The 20,694-nt window shown below is 39.0% G+C and overlaps 1 protein-coding gene across 2 annotated transcripts; it reads right to left on the bottom strand.

The window, feature by feature from the left end:
• Window positions 1–1,153: 1,153 nt before the first annotated feature.
• Tra2b (transformer 2 beta homolog) lies at window positions 1,154–20,087 on the bottom strand. Of its 2 annotated transcripts, none has more exons than XM_040751051.1 (9): window positions 19,878–20,087; window positions 9,446–9,579; window positions 8,238–8,400; window positions 6,114–6,302; window positions 4,884–4,999; window positions 3,561–3,644; window positions 2,903–2,962; window positions 2,250–2,320; window positions 1,154–2,152 (listed from the first exon to the last, which is right to left on the bottom strand). In XM_040751051.1, exons 1-9 carry the CDS (start codon window positions 19,911–19,913, stop codon window positions 2,142–2,144), a joined length of 864 nt encoding a protein of 287 aa, XP_040606985.1. In that variant the 5' UTR covers window positions 19,914–20,087; the 3' UTR covers window positions 1,154–2,141. The 2 variants fall into 2 exon arrangements, with proteins under 2 accessions (XP_040606985.1, XP_040606984.1); XM_040751050.1 differs by having other exon boundaries at window positions 2,250–2,323; window positions 19,878–20,086.
• Between the last annotated feature and the right edge of the window lie 607 nt (window positions 20,088–20,694).

The raw sequence follows: 20,694 nt of genomic DNA, 5'->3' as shown, positions 1-20,694 counted from the left end.
AACCTCCAGGGAGCAGAAACAATATGGTAGAAATGAAAAGCTACCTCAAACAATGGCCCAAATGGAACTTAGTTCTTAAAACCTAAGTCTCTGTGTTTTTTCTGATATTTACTATATGTTTAGCTGTTCAGAAAGATACTTCTCATCCTGGGTCCCATCGTAAGTCTGGGAATCCCCTTTATCCCCACTATTTCTATGTGCCCCCCCCCATCTTAGAGGTCCTCTTAGTTTGATGAGACTTGCAGGGGGGCTTCCAAATATTCCCATAAAACAATGCTTGCTCAGCCGGGCAGTGGTGGCGCATGCCTTTAATCCCAGCACTGGGGAGGCAGAGGCAGGCGGATCTCTGTGAGTTCGAGGCCGGGCTGGTCCAACAGCCTCCAAAATGATACAAACAAACAAAACAAAAAAAAAAAAAAAGTTTTTTGTTTTTTTTTTTTTTTTTTTTTTTTGGTTTTTCGAGACAGGGTTTCTCTGTATTGTTTTAGAGGCTGTCCTGGAACCCGCTCTGTAGAACCAGGCTGGCCTCGAACTCACAGAGATCTGCCTGCCTCTGCCTCCCGAGTGCTGGGATTAGGATTAAAGGCGTGCGCCACCACCGCCCGGCTGCTTGCTCTTCTTTATACAAGACTGCTACAAGCAGCATCATGTTCCCTGCATCATTATCATAAACCCAAGTTTAGGTCTGGATCTGTAGAAGTCTAGGTTGAATCTACAGTAATGGGGGTGAAGGGGAACTATAAAGCAACAAAGAGATCCTTGAACGAGCTTGGGTCAGGACACTGTCATGTTAGTATCTCGTGGATCTAAGTCAAACTTAAGTCTGTCCATGGATGTACATATGTATCTTTATGAAAAACCTGGACAGACTATTGGAATAGCCAAAGACTAAAAAAGCCCACAGGCTAACCCTACTTATAACAGCCTTAAACTGAAATGAATTGGGTACTAAACCAGGTATATTTAATACATCAGCCCCAAAGAGAAATCTTCATTCCAGTATCTACTTGGCCAATATATTTGAGAAATACACTTTCCAAAACAGCACATAGTATGTTATCTTAAAGCAAGAACAATATTGCACCAAACACTAAATAAACCACAGAACTCTAATTACAATAAAAAGAAAGTCAACACTTCTTTGTAAACCAAGTTGCATCAGCAATTTTTCTCTTTGCCTTTATTTAAACAGTTCTCAAAACATTTGAGTGAATTGGGCCTCCTTTGGTAAGCAAAGGACCTAAAAATAATATTTAAAAAATGAACAGGCAGTCTTCAGTTTATCCATGACACAGGTGTGGTGATCCCTTCTCTCATTTCATACTTTGAAAAGCACCCAGTATTATCATATAGTCTAAAAGCTAGAAGAACAAGAGTACATTTGTGGTGGAATGTATTGTCATCAACTTGGTGATATACCATTATCTCTTTGTAACAGCCTTAACAAACAGCCTTTTAAAGACATGTATCTGTAGCTCTTATTACCTGCTATATATAATACAGATTACATAAAGGCTGACAAATTCCACATTAATGTAAGCTTTAAGCATTTGCTGTATGGAAAGATTTTTGTTCTAATACTAGCAGCACAGAGTTACAGCATATTTAACACTTAATTGCAAGTATATTGAATATGGCAAGTTTCATGGACTCCTCAAAGAAAGTGAATATTTTTATTTTAAAGTATTTTACTGGTAACTTAAGGGTGGCTCTGGTTAAGCATTGATATTTAGAAAGAAAAAGAAAAAAAAATCAAACTTGTTTATTGTTGCTTTTTGCCATTTGGTAGCATTTTACACACAGGCTTCGATCTTCAGAATACCCTGGATTCAGTAGAAAAACCTTTTAAATGAAGTTTTGTACAATAGAAACTTCTCAGCAGTCAAAATTTGGACTGTAAAAAAATACATGCAAAACATACTTTTCTGAAAACACTTAACTTTGAACAAAGCACCGAACTACACAAATGCAGAATGAAAACAGCATTTCAACTCCACCAAAAGTAGTCATCATAAAAGGTGTAAAAGTCACCTAACTTCACTAGGCACTGTTCACTTTTTAAACAGGAGACAATAGAAAATATTGTCCACAACAATATCCCAGCTCTATGGCAGGTTTCAGAAAGTCTTCAACTTCATGCTTTAATAGCGACCTGGAAAGAAAACAAACATGTTAATGTTTGGGAATCAAAAAATTTTAAACCTTAAGCAAATCCTAAGAGATAAATAAAACTAATCAAGGTAACTTACGAGGTGAGTATGATCGCGATCTGGAACGTGACCTGTATCCTCCACGACTGTAGTACGGAGAAGGTGACCGCCTTCTGTAAATAAATAAAGACTGTCTAAATCTACATCTAGATGACATTGGGCTAATAACATGAAGCCAAACTTTTGCCAGTCCTCAAGCTGGAAAGTCCCAACAAATCTTTAAAGTACAGTTTATACATTAAAAAATTATATATTTATTATATATATAAAAATTATATATGAAGTTCAATTAATTTTTATTTCTACAAAGACTTTTATATTGTCTATTGAGAACTACTTTCATGTCCCTATTCTTGCAGGGAACCTACATTCAATTCCTAGCACCCACACAGTGGCCAGTCTTCTGGTCTCCAAGGACAAAAAGTAAGCTCGTGGTAAACATAAATGCAGACTAAATACACAAACTAATTAAAAAATGAAGGTCAGGCAGCATGGTTGGCATGCCTTTAGTCCAGGAACTTAGTAGCCAAAGGCAGGCAGGTCTCTCTGAGTGCTAGGACAACACAGGAAGCCAGAGTCAAACACAAGCAAATCAAATCTTAGTGGTGTCACTAAGAGAACAGTTACCTAAGTATCAGGCAAACATTGTGTAAGTATTCTGTTTAGTCAGACTGTAAACCCTTTTGGCACACCTGTAAATTTGATCCCTGTCTTGAGCAGCTCTCCATCCACCTCCTCCTCCACCACCTCCTCTGTAAAAACAGAAAAGGGAGCAAATTGTTTAGTGAACATGTTAAAGAGCTCTTTCTAAAATGGTAGAGTTGTTCTCAGTAAACAGAGACCTTTAAACTTCTCAGCCCCAAATACCACTACTTAACACAGTAATGCTTCAAAGGGGGAGAAAATACCATTTTGGCAAAATTCTGGATGTCAAATTGCACTAAAGACTTCCATAGACAATGCTATCACGGATACTCTTGAACCTGAAAATCTCACTTATAAAACCAACCAACCAACCAAGGTGTATACTTTATTACAAAAGTTTAAAGTCTCATAATTACTGGTTGGTTGATTGCTTCCTTGATACTTTAACAATCTGAATTAGATACCCAGAACCCAAGTAAAAGTCCAAGAGAACAACATACATGTATAACATCAAATTTCATCTTTGTATTAGCACACCAAATTTAATGTTCCCCATTTATATTTTAGAATGAAGCAAGCATCCAACTATATACCACATTAGATGTCTTAAATTTTGGTTTAAATAACAGCTACAATTTCTTACTTTTAAAAGTTCAGGGTATTTTTTTGTACCGTTTTATGTGAATAGACTCCTATACAACTTACCTGTATGATCTGCTGTAATAGTCCCGATCATCATAACCCCGATCATATCCTCTGTCATAATAATCGCGGCGGCGTGAACTGCCACTGTGAATGACAACATACCTTTTAGTAATTCAAAATGATCCTCTCCCTTTTTGGTCACAACTTTTGCTATTAAAAATTGTGAGAAGAGAACTCATGAAATCAACCAAATTCCTTGGATATGCTGAGACAGTTGGCTTTCCTGAACAAAAACTGGAGACATCTACAAGCAGACCTCTTAAGTACGTTAACCCCAAAAGTTATTTTTATATAATTCTCATCAATATTATCGATGGTTTCTTGTTACACTGTATTATTTGGATGTATATATCTATATGCAACCTTTTGGTTTTAGGGGCACACAAATCCAACAGATTTTCTATAAAACTGTTGGGCATGGTAAACACATCTTTAATTCAATCTCAGCACTAAGGAGGCAAAGGAAGGTAGATGTCTGTGATCTTGAAGCCAGCCAGGGATATATGGCGCAATCTTGTCTGAGAGGGTGGGATAGGGGTGTAGTCCTTGAACCCATACTGCACACCAGGCTGGCTACCTGCCTCTGCTTTCCAAGTATTGTGATTAAAGGCATTTGCTACCACTGTTAGGTGAGATGCTGTCTTAAAAAGGTTTTTTTAAGTCAGTTTAAAAAAAACAAGGTGAGTATGAGGCTGAGACTCTGTGAGTAAAGTGCTTAAAGAGCAGAAAGATCGTAAAGCCAGACTGGGGAGAAGCACCACACAACTGTACAGTATGAACATGATAGTGTCACTGCACTCATGAGCTAATAGTTACCTATACCAGTTAACATTCTAGCATGCACAGGAGAGAAGTTCCTCCCCATGCCTAACCTAGGAACTAGCTGCAACTAGACTAGAGGTGGTTTTCTAGGAAGGTGTGGCACATGGTTGGTTGACCATAACGCAGTAGACAGCCACATACTCATGAAGCATATAGGTGGAAAGAAGGGGGTTTGAGGGGACAGTTCATGGAGGAGTTGAGAGGGTTGTACATCTAGGGAAGATGACATGAACAGTAAGGTGGCTCAGTAGGCAATGATGCTTACAAGCCTAGCATTATGATAATCTCCAGAACTCATGTAGAAGTGTAAGAATGGCATCTATAAAGGTGTCCCCTGAATCTTACATACATGTGGATGTGCAAGCACACAGCATGTTTTTTTTTTTTTTAAAGAATTTCTCCTAAACATGTTGAGATTGGTAGGGAAAATTAGAGCAAGACACCCAACATGAACTATTACTATTCAAGTACCAGCCGCACTCACAAACAAGTCAAACTTACTAGGTGGGTCTCCCCATGTAAATCCCTGGCGTTGGGGTATGGGGTCTTTTTGTTATGGAGAAATCAACCCTAATTCGACGTCCATCAAGCTCCATTCCATTGGCACGTTCTTTAGCCTACAAAAGATAAATTGTTACATATATCCTGGACAATTGTCTAATTATCCAATAGCTATTTAATAAAGACTGAGGGGACTTTCCATCAAGTTTCCTAATATTTTAAAAGTTGGCCAGGGGGAAAAAATTTCCTAAATGGGTTGGTTTCCTCTATTACAAATTCACTTGCTAAAAGTAGTCACAAAAATAAAGCGTAGTCACAGCAGCCTTCAGGACCTACAAAATACTTATACCACAAATTTAGGTGTACTTTCTCATACCCTTAGTGTTGTTGCGCTCACTCACGCAGTACACTAGTATCTATGAAGCCCAAATCTTAATGTCTACAAATTAGGGCTTGATGAACACAGCCCAACACTCTTCTTTGCCTATGTCTGTTTGGTATGGGAAGAAATAAACAAAACAAACAAAAACCGTGTACTGTTATATTACATGATTCAAAAATGCCTGTTGTGGAAGCTGAATACTTATAAGAGGAAGCTTGGATTTACATTAGTTGCATCCTTTTTATAAGGCTAAAATGAGTATGGACTGAAGGCTCAGCCGTTTAGAGCACTGTCTGCTTTTCAAGACCTGGATTCAATTCCCAGAATCCACCAGAGGAGCCATGTCTGCAGCTCAAATTCTGATGCCCTCTGCTGGCCTCCACAGACACACTGCACCAACTTAAATTGTAAATACACCTACTTTATAGAAAATAGCTCACTGTATTCTTATCAATGTATATTCATGGTTTACTTTATACATCAACATAGCATTAAAGAAACAGCAAGTGCTTTGTTAGGAATTTACTTTAAAATGCTTTTTGTAGAATGAATATACTAGGCTAGATCCAGGACCTTCATGAACTACTTTGTTAAAGACTAAGACATTTCCAGAGTCACATTTAGTCTTCACTGGCTTGTTGTTTTGCAAAATAGAAGTTTAAGAATAAGTTCAGAACATCATTACTGAATTCAACATGTTCCAAGCAGAACTTGTTTTTCTTAGCTCAAAACTAAAGCTGTGTGTCTTAGATCTTAAATTTATACTACAAAAATAGAAATTGCCTGGTTATCAGAACAGTTAACCAAGACTGGTGTTTTGAACTAAAGTACAATAAATATTTACTTACTTCCTTGGCATCATCTACATTTTCAAAATATACAAAGGCAAATCCTCTTGAACGTCTAGATTGCTGGTCATACACAATAGACACATCGGCAATGGGGCCATATTTAGAGAACACTTCTCTTAGGTCTCTTTCTGTGGTGTACAAGCTCAACCCAAATACTCCAAGACAACAATTGGGGTCAGGATTTGCCTAAAAAACAGAAACAGATTTTAAAATCTGAAAATCTGACATAGATCTAAAGAGGGTAGATGGGGAAGGGAAGATAGTACACAAAAGATCATTGCATCTTACAAAACATGTGACATACAGTGCAACCAAAAAGGGTAGCAAAACTCATGAGGGGGGAATCATTAAGAGACTCTTAGTAAAAAGAATCTTTGCAATCTACTTTTGAGGTGTAGACTTCAGCTTGGATTTTATTCTAAGAAAAAAATCATAGTAAGTACACAAAAATCAGAACAGCATGATTTCTTCAACTAGAAAAAGAGTAGGCTGTTTGTTTTAGTCTAGAACTTATGCAGCCCAGGATGACCCAAACCTTGACTATTTGTGAGACACTCCCTACCCAGCCAGAATTGGAAATGAACAGGTATAATTGAATCTCTTGTGCCCATTCTTGGGTGACACCTTCCCTAAGCCCTTGTAATCCAGAAACCAGCACCCAACCCTACATAGTTCCCCTTCTGTCTGCTGGAAACTTATTATTCTTGGGCTCCTCAGACACAAAGCAATTCCTTCAGTTGACCTGATGCAATAAATGAGATGGAGTTCATCTCAACTCCACCAATGAAAAGCAGAATTAAAGTGATCTTTTTGCAGAGTGGCACAAACACAGTGAGAGCTTGTCTCAAAAAGAAAAAAAAAAAAAAAAAAAAAAAAAACAAAGAGATCCAGGATAGCCAGGGCTACACAGCAAAACTGTCTTGAAAAACACCACCAAAAGGGGAAAACACAAAAGATACTTAACAAAGATGTCATGCTATGCATATCTGTACAAGGATAGCTGGGAGCAAATAACTGGAAATAAGGGTATAGACCCATGTCTCTATGGGAACTGCACTGGAGAATCCAACCAATCTCACAGATGGAAGATAAGTTTTGGCCAGCATAATAAGGGTATCACACCTATAAAGAGTGCACTATATGTAACAACTGCTTACAAATCATTTGTTTGATTTTTTTTGGTTTCTCTGTGACTTTGGAGGCTGTCCTGGAATTAGGTCTTGTAGACCAGGCTGGTCTCGAACTCAGATAACCGCCTGATGGGATTAAAGGCATACAGCACCAATGCTCAGCTACAAAATCATGTTTTGTTGAGTATTTTAAATAATCAGACATTGTAAAATTTAATTTGCAAATTAAGTACATCAAGATTAAAAATAGTAATGTTATTAATAGATGGGATAACAGCACAGAGCAAGATTTCAAACTAAAGGTGAAGCAAACACTAAGCTTCATAAATTACTTGTGGGCTTTTCCCTTAATCCTTCTGAATGTCTAGCAACTAAAATCAGACAAGGGGAACTATATCACATATTAAGTTATATATGATCATATATGAAACCCAGCAAAAAAAAATTACTTTAGTGCTGGGCGGTGGTGGCTCACGCCTTTAATCCCAGCACTCGGGAGGCAGAGACAGGCGCATCTCTGTGAGTTCAAGGCTAGGCTGGACCGACAGCCTCCAAAACAGAGAAGCCCTGTCTCGTAAAACCAAAAAATACACACACACACACACACACACACACACACACACACACACACACACACATATATATATACTTTAGCAACTATTAGTAAAATAAATTCTATACACACATTACAAGCATTCCAGTCTTAAAGAACTTAGAAAGTTCCAGTAAGTTCACACAGAAAAAACTACTTGGCAGGGAAATTACAACCTTATATAAACAGTTCCAATTCCGGAAGCAGAATGGGATTCTCTAAACACAGATGCCACGTTTTAATTTGCTACAACTCCAACAACAAAATAGAAAGATCTGGCAGTGTTTTAAGAGGATCTTCAGGCTAGGAATGCATCTCAATGGTATAATATTTACTTGCCTCGAGTACATAATAATCTAGGTTCAATTCATAGCACTTTAGAAAACCTTTTCAGCTTACCCGGTTTCCAACATGACGCCTTCGAGTAGACATGGGAGAATGGCTGTGGCTATGACGTCTTCGATAATCTCGGCTGTAAGACCTGCTCCGGGATCGTCTGTGGGAGCGGGATCGTGATCGTGACCTTGTATAATGCCTTCTAGAACTTCTTCTGGATCTAGACCTGCAAAACAGAAGTCGGGGTCATGACTAAATAGCTGAAAAATAGATAAGACTTTCAATTCTTTTATTATTCTATTCTAGAGTTAAAGTCCAAACACCATAGTCAATGATAAAAAAAATTACCCCAATCTATCATAATTTTGTTAAGCAACAAAAGTCAGAAGAACATGTTCCCTCTCTTTGATCATTTCTTCAAAATAACAAAAAGAAAATTTCAAGTTAAATATATTTAAAATTCTTTTGAGCCGGGCGTTGGTGGCGCACGCCTTTAATCCCAGCACTTGGGAGGCAGAGGCAGGCAGATCTCTGTGAGTTCGAGGCCAGCCTGGTCTACAAGAGCTAGTTCCAGGACAGCCTCCAAAGCCACAGAGAAACTCTGTCTCGAAAAACCAAAAAAAAAAAAAAAATTCTTTTGAAAATTGGACTATACAATACACTATTACTAATTGGGGTTGTTCACACCTTTACCTCTATGATGCTATCCTGTATTTTTTATTTCCTATTATGCCTGCTACTCATTTAGGCTATTTAACAAAAGCCATCACAGCCACTACAGTTTTTATTATCTCTATTAAGGCACATACATGCCTTCCATCCCAGCACTTGGAAGGCAAAGGCAGGTGGATCTGAGTTTGAGACCAGCTACCTGGTCTACAAAGTGAGTTCCAGGACAGCCGGGGCTACAGAGAAAAAAAGGTTTTGGGACTGGAAAGATGGCTCAACAGTTAAGGGCACTGGCTACTGTTCCAGAGAACCTGGATTCAATTCCCAGCAACCACGTGGTGGCTTACAACCATCTGTAGTGAGCATAAGTGCTGGTGCAGCTGAAGTTCAAAGGTTAACTATAATCTGTTCAAGCCAACATAGGGGAAAGATCTGAACCCTCACACCCCAGAAGCCCAGGTTGTTTCAGTCTTCTGGCACCCATTTCTAATACCGACATCAAACAGACTAACAAATGGACACATCCTTTCCCTTCCTTAGCCTAACAAACCCACAGCAATTTCAGAGCAGAATTAACAGGAGATCAAAATGCTCTTTCTCACCTAGATTCAGATCTGGACCTTGACTTTGATCTAGAGCGTCTCGAATCTTCCTTGGAGCGTGATCTTGCAGGGGTATGCCGTGCAGATTTCCCAGATCCATGAGCACTTCCACTTCTGGAAGCAGAACGGGATTCCTACACGCAGATCAAAAGTTTTAATTTATATACTTTTTAGGAAACTTTAAAAAACAAATAAGCTTCTGTGAGATAAATGGCCAAGGAGAGCAATCCTCTTCCAAAGATAAGAAAACACATGTGCGGGCAGGAATTGAGTATACCTGGTATAATGGTTTCATTGCTTCAACTGACATCAGTTAGTTCTTTCACCTTTCTGGAGTAGGGAAGAATTATCTAACTCCACTCCCTTAAAAGGTGTCAATATCAAATTGTTAAAGAACTACCCAAGGATTATATTTGGGGGAATATTACTACATAGACTAGGAAAGAACTTTAGTTAACTATGAAGCCTAGCCTACTACAGTCAAGCTGCAATCAAAACAAACCCCCAAAAATTTATAGGACTTCAAGTTAGTTTACTGAATGAGGGGCAAAAACAATAAGGACAACCTTGTATTTCAAGCTCTGAAGGTAGAAGAAATCTAGCTGGATTGTAAAGATGGTGGACATGAAATATGGTTGAGTCCTTGTTTTCAATGTATGTGGGGATCTCTTACAAAACTCAAGAGCAAGGCAACTGCTTTAAGAGTAGAGAAGGTGCCAAAGATCCACAGCTTTCTTGGCTAAACTGAGAAGAGCCCAGGCAAAATAAAACAGGAGACTGAGAAAAAGCAGAATATGTAAAGGGCACATTAAAACAAGGATAAAATCATGAGCTCATTATCTAGAGTAGAGGCCCAGGAAGAAAATTCTATAGATGCCTAGGCAAATACCACACATGAACTCAGTTTTCCTAACCAAAACTCCAACTAATGGCCAGTGAACTGACACAAACACGATTTTTAAAGTAAATAATAAAAAGGCAAGAAAATAGCTAAATAGGGTAATCGTTTCTTAGCCAAAGGCTTGTGTCAATTAGTAGAAAAGACACATATGTAGCAATAGGACTGGAGAAAAATTCTACAAATTAAATGGGAAGAGACAATACCTACTCCTCAGACCACTAAGCCCTCACTACAAAACCTTTAAGACAAAATGAAAGCGGTCTAGTCAACTGTTCTACTTAAGACACAGCAACAACCACTAAAATGAAAGCAGAGCTAAAACAAAAGATATGAATCTAGACAGCCACTTCCAAGTATTTTAGAATCCAGACTATGATTTACATACAGAATAAGGAAGACAATTTAGAACATTCCTCCTCAATGCTCTAAACACAGAAGAGAGGAAACCTCAAGTAAAACAGATAAAGACAACTGTTAGAAAGAATAGCTTTCCAGGCCCCAAATAATCTAGAAAATACTTCAATGACATACTAAAACATGGTGTGCTTTAATGTGTGACAGATTTCCTGGGGGCTGGAGAGATGCCTCAGTGGTACCATTGGTAGCTCATCCAGAGATCCTGAGTTCAATTCCCAGCAACCACATGGTAGGCTCACAGCTCTCCTATTTTTAATGGAATCTGATACCCTCTTTCTGGCATGCAGGTGTACATTCGGGTAGAGCACCATATACGTAAATCTTTAAAAAAAAAATCCCCTTTCAGACTGTTGCTTCATTTTAACCATAGTTTTATTCCAAACTGGGATGCCGCAGCTATCTGTCTGGTAAGAGGAATAATAGAATTTCTAGAATGGGAAATTAACTGAGTAAGGTGTCCAAAACAGATAGATGATTTAGAAAGTTCAAGACTACCCAGTCTCCAAATGTAAAATGGCTCCATGTATTTTTTGAGCAACAATTTTTAAGATCAGAAAACAGTGGAAACACCAAAACAAGATTCCCTTGCCTATATACTGCCACCTCATTGGGCTAGCAGGGAAAGGAAAAAAAAAATCACATACACACACAAAAAAAACCTGTATCTAAACTTGTCAGCTAATCCTTTGTTAAATCCTTTCACTTCGGTTGACCACCTCTTAACTGGTGAGAATATATGAAGGATTGTGTGAAGAAATGAGTCCCCACAGTGATTAGCTAAATACACAGCTCTACACTGATTATAAACCTTAATTCACAAATAATTCTATAAAGCCAGCCAGGAAAGTCCTTTTACAAATAATACCTCAAATTCAACTCAGCAACAAAGCCATATAGAACTCTACAAACAACTATACCATGGATAGCCAATGCCAAAAGCATAAACAATGCCAGAAATCTCCATCCCCCATGCTCTCAAATCTTAAGTCATTTTTACTAATGCCCACCTATAAGTAACAGGTCAACCTCAAAAACAGAAATCTCAAGCAGTCTATAGCTCCTCCCATATTGAGCAACAGCTCAGAAGTACTAACTCTCTCCTTAACAGTAGCTCATAGTACAGTCCTAAACAGCTTTTAGTTTGTGTTAGGCACCCTAATCCTAAAAAGCAAAATACATGTCAATTAAGCTTTACAGACTCAATGTCAGAAGTTAAATCTTTCTATGATTCTTTGGCAAAGCAAATCTCTCTATTTCAAGTAAAATTCCAATACCCCCATTTCAGCCCTCTGATTTTAACTGTTTTTCTGTCAATAGGACTTAAAAGCATTCTCAATGTCCACAGGCTACACCCTAATATCTGAAGAAAACAAAACAGATGTGAAACTTTGTTAATGTCAACATTTTCACTTTAAGCATATCACTTGGACCATATCAAAATTCAAATGCCCTCTATAAGTTTGAGCAATAACCCAAATTAGCATTATTCTTGATTATTATCTGACATTTTTACAAAGCAACCAATTTCCTTCTATTAGAAAACTGTACTCTCATCCTAGTAAGATACAGAAATAATATAAGCACAAGTAAAAAGCACTGACAATAGGTTACAGTGTGCCAACAAAACATGCACCCTTCAAAAAAGGTCATTTAAGTTATTTTCTCAAATAGCTCTAAAGACCCAACAACACTCAGAAAAAAATTAAAAGTTGCCATTGTTTTTTAGGAAGATAACCTTTAATATTCTGCAAGGAGAAGGCAACTATTGGTTGTCTGCTACTATGTGTACTTGTTATTAACATTATTCTAACTATAATCAGTCAAAACACAAAGGAATTTTGAGTTGATTTTTTTTTCAGTTGGGGTAGGTAGCACACCAGAAGAAAACATGTTTACTTTATCATTATCATGAACTAAGGATAGGAAAAAAGCCAACTAAGTACCAGCAACCACTGCACTTTGAATTATCATTTACACTTGCACGACCCATCTCTTAAGGGAAGCTACTATACTTAAGCAAAATCTCCAAAATTCAGTTGGAACAGGCATTAAAATGAAACAGAATATAAAGAATCATTCTTATTTGACACATATAGATCTCAACATTAGAAGTTAAGTGGTTGTAGCTTTCCACTAATGTGGAAACCTAATGCTTTCATTACAATAAAACAAACATGTTAGATGCTTTGTTTGGATTTTGGGAGTTTAGTCCCATTATCACCCTAGTGACAAGTCTTGAAAATTTTCCCATAGAAAATATTCTATACACTGCTCAGTATCAAAGCAGAAAATCAGTGCATTTTTAGAGTCCAAAGGGTGCTGAGTAACAGACCACCAGTTCCAACTCATACTCACTCATGCCCCAGAACCAGCAGAGTATAATAGATGAAAAGCCTAAGGGAAAATAAATGGGAGGCCAACTATTATTACCCAGTGGATTAGCACACTGCTGCCTGCTATTTGACTACAAATATTTTTAAAGAATTGCATTTCCATCATTTGACTAAGCAATTAAAATTAGAATTATTACCTAATTTAAACGATTCCCTTGGAAATCACTTCTTTACCCTGTATATATTTTCTTCTATTAAACAAATAATGCATGCATGTTTAGCAAAATATACAGGGACACATAAACAGACTAGTAATTACTTAGCGTAGTGCTTTCTGATTCCAGATTACTTCTTATCTTAACTTCATTTTTATTTCTTTTCTTCATTCTTCCGTTTCAAATTCTGACTTCTTTCATCTTCCCCACTTCACACAAATTGCTCAATATTCTACAAGTGGGACTTCTGGTCTGATAATTAGCATGCATTCTTTCTTTTATTTTTTCAAATTTCAGCTTCACTTATTCCTGAGCTTCAAATACTCATTTATAAAACTTGTCAAATGACGACTTCCGCATTTTCCTTCTTCAACATTAACCTTAATAGAAAAAGAACAGGATGAAGAATATTTTAAAACTCCAGGATAAAATCCAGTGCCAAAACTGAAACTAGAAAAAAAAATCCCTTTTGTAGTTTTGGATTTTAAAAAAATACTAAAATATGCAGCTCAAAAAACTGAAACTACATAGTTTCCTGTTGGTATATGGTAATCCAAATAAATTCATCATGCTTAACGTGAATGTGAAGTGCGCCACTGAACATTTACTGTTCATTTAACATTTTTACAAATTATAATCACATTTCACACTTCTTATTGTATCCAAGAAAATGCTAAGTGTCAAAAGCACATCTCTAGTCAAAAAGTGACACATTTCAATACAAAAGTGCAAGAAAGAAAAGCATGGACAACTCATCTGCACAATGACAAAGGCTGGGGTTGAAGGTTTACAATACTGTGACTTGTCTGGATAAGAAATGTATAAATTCCACATTACTGTGTATTTAAAAGAACATTGTTAGACAATGTCAGCAAACCTGACAATTTAGATCTGTCCAACCCACCCTTGGGAACTCTTCATTAGTGAAATTGTATTAGTTTAATTACAAAATCTAGAACTAAAATGCTGCTACTAAGTAAAATTTACTACATGCCAACAGCTATAAAGAAAAGCAGAGCAAACTTGATTCCAACAGTGATTATGTTCAAAGAATTCTGTTGTAGTTTTACCCTCTATTAGCAAAATATTAGTTTTCTGAGTGTTCAAAAGAGAGATCCTACTTGAAAGGTGGCAAATGAGACAATTATAATTAACCTTAAATTACTAAAAGGCTCATTTTAGCAGATTAGTGAAGTTTAGTATTAACACTGGAACACTAAGCAAAATACTGTCCATGTAAAATAATCTAGTTTTCTTTGTTACCCTGCTAAATATTTCTATATGCTCTTTTACTGTCTATTTCCTCCTATATTTTCTTCTGGTTAAGGGGGGGAGGGGTTTCCTTAAAAAGAAGACAAGCCTTCATACTCTTGTTGGCATAGGCAACCATGGCTATAGCAGTATCTTTTCAAGGAAAAGCCTGATTTCCAGCCTAATTTTATAGTCAATTATTGTTTAATCTGGAAACATTTTTATTGGCTATTTAAGGGAGTCATGATAATTGATTTTATTTAATATCCATCACTAAAATGTAATGGGGAAAGTTTACTGGCAGCACGAATGTAATCATGGAATCAGAATGCCCAAGCAGATTTCCTTAGTGCCTGGCCTCCCAACAGGTTTATGTACAGAAACAGGCAAAGCTCTAGGTAACATGACTTTTCAATGTTGAGGACACTTTGATATTGTTTCATTCATCGCCACTTTGTAATCGTCTTTCTCCTAAACACTAAGAACAAAACCATTGCTAGACAATATTTGTATTAACTCAGCTAAACTCAAGAAGCTACTTCATAAAACTACAAGATCAACTATTGGGCTAACATACATTTGGTTAAAAAAAAAAAAAAGCATACACAGAAAAAAACTTTACCCAGAGAGTAGTTTAGTAACTGGAAACAAGATGAGCAAAGAAAAACTATACCTTGGTACAGGGAGAAAAAAAGTCAACACCAAAATGGATAAAGGGCTTTTTGGAGACAGGGCTCATGTAGCCCAGAATGGACTCAAAGTCACTATAGTCAAAGGATGACCTGATCCCCCAGCCTCCACCTTCCAAATGCTGAGATTTCATGAATGTGTCTTCTACTGTTTTTCTTGCAACCTTCTCTCTATTAAAACGGTGGAGGAGAAAACCCCTTAAATGCTTAAGTTTCTGAAGGGGTAAGTCTATGCTTTTTATAAACCTGCAAAAATAACCAAACCCTTACATTTCTGTTAACAATACTTTCTATCAAAAGCACATTTATGCATGTTTGAAAGTTCTTATCTACTAAGCACAAAAATTTTAATGCAGAAGAGGGCCCCATCCAAACATGAAAATCTATGCCAAAAAACATGAAAACAGCCCCCAAAACTCAATTAAAAAATGATTTGGGAATTTGCTAGTCAATTTCTACCTGAAACTAAAAAAAGTAATGCTAAATGATGGCAACATCTAATTCTATATGGCCCACATCCTACAATAAGCTGTGTAAAAGCACTAGTTCCTAAAAAAACCACCATAGCTTATTGGAAAACAATAGCGATGTATAAATACTAATCAACAAAGCAATGCTGAACACATTTACTATAGTTCTAATCAATGACTTGCCAAATTATGAAGTTTGAAAGCATCCATGTTGATCATTTAGGTTTGGAGTTTTACTTAAGAGAAAAGGAAAAAGGCTATACAAGACAGATTCCATTAACACTTATCTCAGCATCTGAATTCCCCTTCAAGCTTTCAACGAAACCAGTAGTACTTACCTTGTAAAACATCTGTGATTTCACCTTAAATGTACCACTTTCTAATTTGACAATATTTACAATATTTAATAAGCATTCTTATTTAAGCCAAAGAACATGATTCAACAGTTTTAGGAGACTTATACCTAGCCTATGTGTGTAATTAGCAATGAAAACCTAGGCAAATTTTCTTAAACCTGGCATTAATTCAACCCTTTGTTAATGAAAATTACACGTGAAGGCTACAATTACTTTAGAAATAGAAGTTTTGGTTTTAAAAACCAGAATTTAGAGTTAGGGGATAATCACAAGGAATATACAAAGACACAGGATTGTTTAAGCAGAAGAGAAAAACTGTAGAATCTGAGAGGCAATTTGATGGGGGAAGTATCCAGAAGCTACTCCTTGCTTTTGTTCCCAAGATACTATAAGGAAATATTTACTAACTACCAGAGTATTTACTAGCTCAAGTCACTCTTTAGCCTCTTGTTACTCTGGTCATAGAACAGCCTTAATGTTTAAAAAACTTTCATTTTCTAGCTTGTAGAATTCCAGATTCTCAGGACAAAGACTCATGCATAATCTCAAGGAGGTTAATTTTTAAACTAATAGAAGATCAAAATTTGCTAAATCTCATACCCTATACTCAAACCATTACTGGAGTCTAACTATTAACCAACATTACCTTACAGCTCTAAACTAAAGAGTGACTTTTTCCTTCAAAGAAAGTTTCTCTACAAAATGAGTAATTTTTCAAAAAGTAGTAGAAGAAACAAGATCTTAATCAAACCAACTTTAAAATGTGCAAGAAAAACCAAAACCAAACAAACATCCCACCCCAATTCCTACAGATTACGAAGAATGAGGTACACAACACTGCAAAACAGCTAAATGCTACTACATCCATCCAGTAAGTTTGTGACCAAACCAAGCACAATTTATCTCACACACCCAACTGTAGTCTGTTTAGGAAAGAAACAACTTTGGAAGCCTAAGTGATTTGGCGGAACCCTGAAGTGTGGGAGTGTCCACATGAAGACAAACAAATAATCACGGAGATTCCAGGAAGCTTTACAGATTTATACCAATACATTAACTACAACAGTTTATGTGCCTAGAGGTCTAGAAGTCAATGAAACTCATTTTTTGGTTTCCAGAGATGATTGGTTATACCAGGCATATCCAAGACTATTTACCTTGAACATGATTTTTCACAAGCTTGCAAAAAGGGAAGGTGAACAAAGTTAGATTTGGCCACACTGCTTTGCAGTTACGTCAGTGAATGAAATGCAGGGGATTCGAACTACCTTGTTTTATGTTTGTGTGTAAGCCTTACATGACAGGCAAGCATTCTCTCACCTACTTACACAAAACCAGTCCTTAAACTACCCCTTATTCCTTTGGAGAAAAAAATGTTTAGTCCTGCTAAGTAATTGACTAGGATTACTCTAACTCTGGATTCCCCCTATACAGCACCAATATTTACAAACCAGTAACAATCTGCCTCGCTTACTTGGCAGTATTTCTAAACTGTCTCTGAACTTTTTTGCCAAGCCTTCTTGTGGAGTTTGGCTAAGTGTAGTGCTTCAGGTTTCCAATTATCCAAAGATTCCAACTGGAAAGCAAGAAACACCAAAGTGTGTAAGTATAGGACTGGAGAATTGGCTTAGCAGTTAAAAGCACCTACTCTTTAGGGGAATCGGGAGGTTCGATTCCCAGAACCCAAATCAGGTGGCCCACAATCCCTTTTGGGCAGCTGGGGAACAACTGGTACACATGAAACACACAAAATCGTTATTGTACCCACACAACATTAAAAATTTTTTGAAGCGTTCCAAGCTTAGAAACAGATCAGAAAGTCGATCTTTAATACTTTTCTCTCCAAAATAATTAAATAATTAAATGACTGTCAGGTGTGGTTGGTTTACATCTTAAATCCCAGCACTTGGGAGGGCGGGCAGGCAGATGCACAACAAGGTCAAGACCAGATTGGTTTATATAGCAAGTTCCAAAATAGCCCGGGAAAGTGACCCTACCTCAAATAGTCAAAAACACCAGATGGTCCATCTTTCTAATAGAAACAGAAACAAAGCCGGGTGGTGGCGGCACACACCTTTAATTCCAGCACTCTATTTCTGTGAGTTCGAAACCAGCCTGGTCTACAAGAGCTAGTTCCAAGACAGTCTCCAAAGCCAGAGAAACCCTGTCTTGGGGTGGGGGGTGGTAAGAAACACTTAAAATTAAGAGGGGTAAATAATTTTCCATCTCTTTCAAGATAGTACCCTCTTTATTTCAATTGCTTTCTTTCTGGAGTAATGTGTATTAAAGTTAATAGTCTGCAAATTTTCCACGGGCATGATGCATACCTATTTAATCCCAAAACAAAAAGCTATTTGCTTTAAATTCTAAACAGACTAATTTCAAAATCACACGCAACTTCGGGAGGCAGGATTTTTCAAGGTATGTGTGGACTACAGAGTAGGTTTGTAAGGATTTAAAACACAACAGATTTAAGATTTAGTTTGGGATATACTTCAGTAGTAGAGGCTTGCCCATCACGGGAGCCTAGGTTCCATTTCCATTATCAGAAAAACAAAACACAACCCCCTCCCCTGTTTCTTTCCTTAGGAAAGCCTTAAAATAACAAGGCATACGCCGGTGACACTGGATTTAAATGACCTTGGGACTAGAGACTCATGTGAGTATGAAAAGGTCTGATCAGTTCAAATTATTCTGATTTGGTTTCGCGTTCATCATGGGAGTCCCCACATGCTTTCTAACAACCCGTGAAAGACCCTTTAAAAGTTTACTAACACACTTATTTGACTACGAAGTAAACTATGATCTAGTGCTAAAAATCCCAGTAAACTTTTTTGTGAAAATAAAAATATAAGTCGGGGGACAATTATTCTTACGGCGCTTCCGAGCAGTTTTCAAGCTGCAATTACCTGCTCGTTAAGCCATGTACTTCCGCATCTTTCCAGGATAGTTTTAAAATACTCTTCCTACCACGCCACATGCGCTTTGTTTAAGCTCTGAGATCGGGTCTAACCCAGGCCCGTTATATACAATCTAATCATCCTCCACCCAATTTCACGCTCTGGGGATGGAAGCGTAAAAAACAGAACATGTGATTCCCAGAGTCAACAGCGCCATAAATTGTCGCCACCGATTACTCCTTCACAATTCCCCGGAAGGAGGAGAGGAAATAATCCGCGTAACAGTCCTAATGACCTTGCCTTCCATTCCAGCTGAGGTTCCCAACAATGAGGAAAACCGCTCCGGCACAAAGCAAACGGGGCCCCCAATTTCCCTCCGCCGTTTCCGCCTCCGGAGGCCCCAGAGCTGTTGCTTCCCGGGCCCACGAAGGCTCGCGGGCCCACGTGGCTCTTCTCCGCTTCACCTTGCAGCCCCGGGAGAGGCGGCGGGGCCAGGCGGCCAGGACCCGCGGCGGCTCCGCCATTTTGTGCCTCTGGCAGCGCGCCCAGCCCGCGAGCCCAAGATGGCTGCGGCGCGGCTTCGCAGGCGAGCAACGGCGAAATTAGATACCGTTCCCATCCCCCAACGCCGAGGGGACGCCGCGGCCATTTTTAATCGCGCCCCCCCACACCCCGCCACGGAAAAAAAAACAAAAACAAAACACAAAAAACGGCCGCCGCCGGTAGCGGGCACACGGCCCGCTGGCGGCCTCCCTCGCGACTCGGGCGTCGTCCACCAGGCCCTTCGGCGCCCCGGCTCCCTCTCGACGTCAGACTCCCGATGCCCGGCCGGAGAGGCCCGACAGGCCTGGGGAGAGAAGCAAGGTGGGACCGCGGCCGCCCGCACACCCCCGCGCGTACCCGTTCGCCGTAGTTCTGCTCGCCGCTGTCGCTCATGACTTCGGATGGCTGTCACCGCTCCTGGCCTTGACGGAAGCTGTCAAGCTCCTGCCTTCTCTAGAGAGGCCCCGCCGCAGCCTCTCGCGACGACACACTTTGAGAGTAGCCCGGGCTGAAGAGCTCCGCACCACCTCCGCACCGGTCTAACGCTGCCGGACGTGACGCGGCGCTCTTTAAGCGGGCCCGCTCACTCCCCTGAAGGCGCGCTTTCCCGGCCCCGCCCACTCCACGGGGCTTCCAATGGCTTTCCCCAGCCCAGGCGCCTCCCGGACCGGACGTGACGTGACACCCCGCCTCGCTCGCCAGGGCCCGCCCCTAGAGCCAGGCCGCGGCGTGGCGGGAAAGAGTGTGTACTTGTGGGCATTTGTGGTGGTCAGGGACACCACGGTGTCACCAGCCATTCCTCGGTGGTTTCTCGAACCTTCCAGGGAACCGTCCTGAGTGGAAGGAGAGGAGAGACGACTCCGCTTTCCTCCATCCTTTATGCCTTTGTTCTGCCATTCTGGTTTCCTTTTGTTCTTTTTCTTGATCTAGGAGAACACAGCCGTACTGTGGGTTCCTACCTTCCAGTTATTTAGACTTAGTTCTAAATCTTTCCTTCTAAATAAAAAAAAACTTCATTTAAAAATATTTTCTGAAGCCGGGCGTTGGCGGTGCACACCTTTAATCCCAGTACTTGGGAGGCAGAAGCAGGATCTCTGTGAGTTCGAGGCCACTCTGGTCTACAAGAGCGAGTTCCAGGACAGCCTCTAAAACAATGCAAAGAAACCCTGTCTCG

Source organism: Mesocricetus auratus, unplaced genomic scaffold, assembly GCF_017639785.1.
Source record: "Mesocricetus auratus isolate SY011 unplaced genomic scaffold, BCM_Maur_2.0 Super-Scaffold_100008, whole genome shotgun sequence".
Taxonomy (NCBI): Eukaryota; Metazoa; Chordata; class Mammalia; order Rodentia; family Cricetidae; genus Mesocricetus; species Mesocricetus auratus.
The sequence above is the reverse complement of the archived record's forward strand: the minus strand, read 5'-3'. Positions and strand labels throughout refer to the sequence as shown.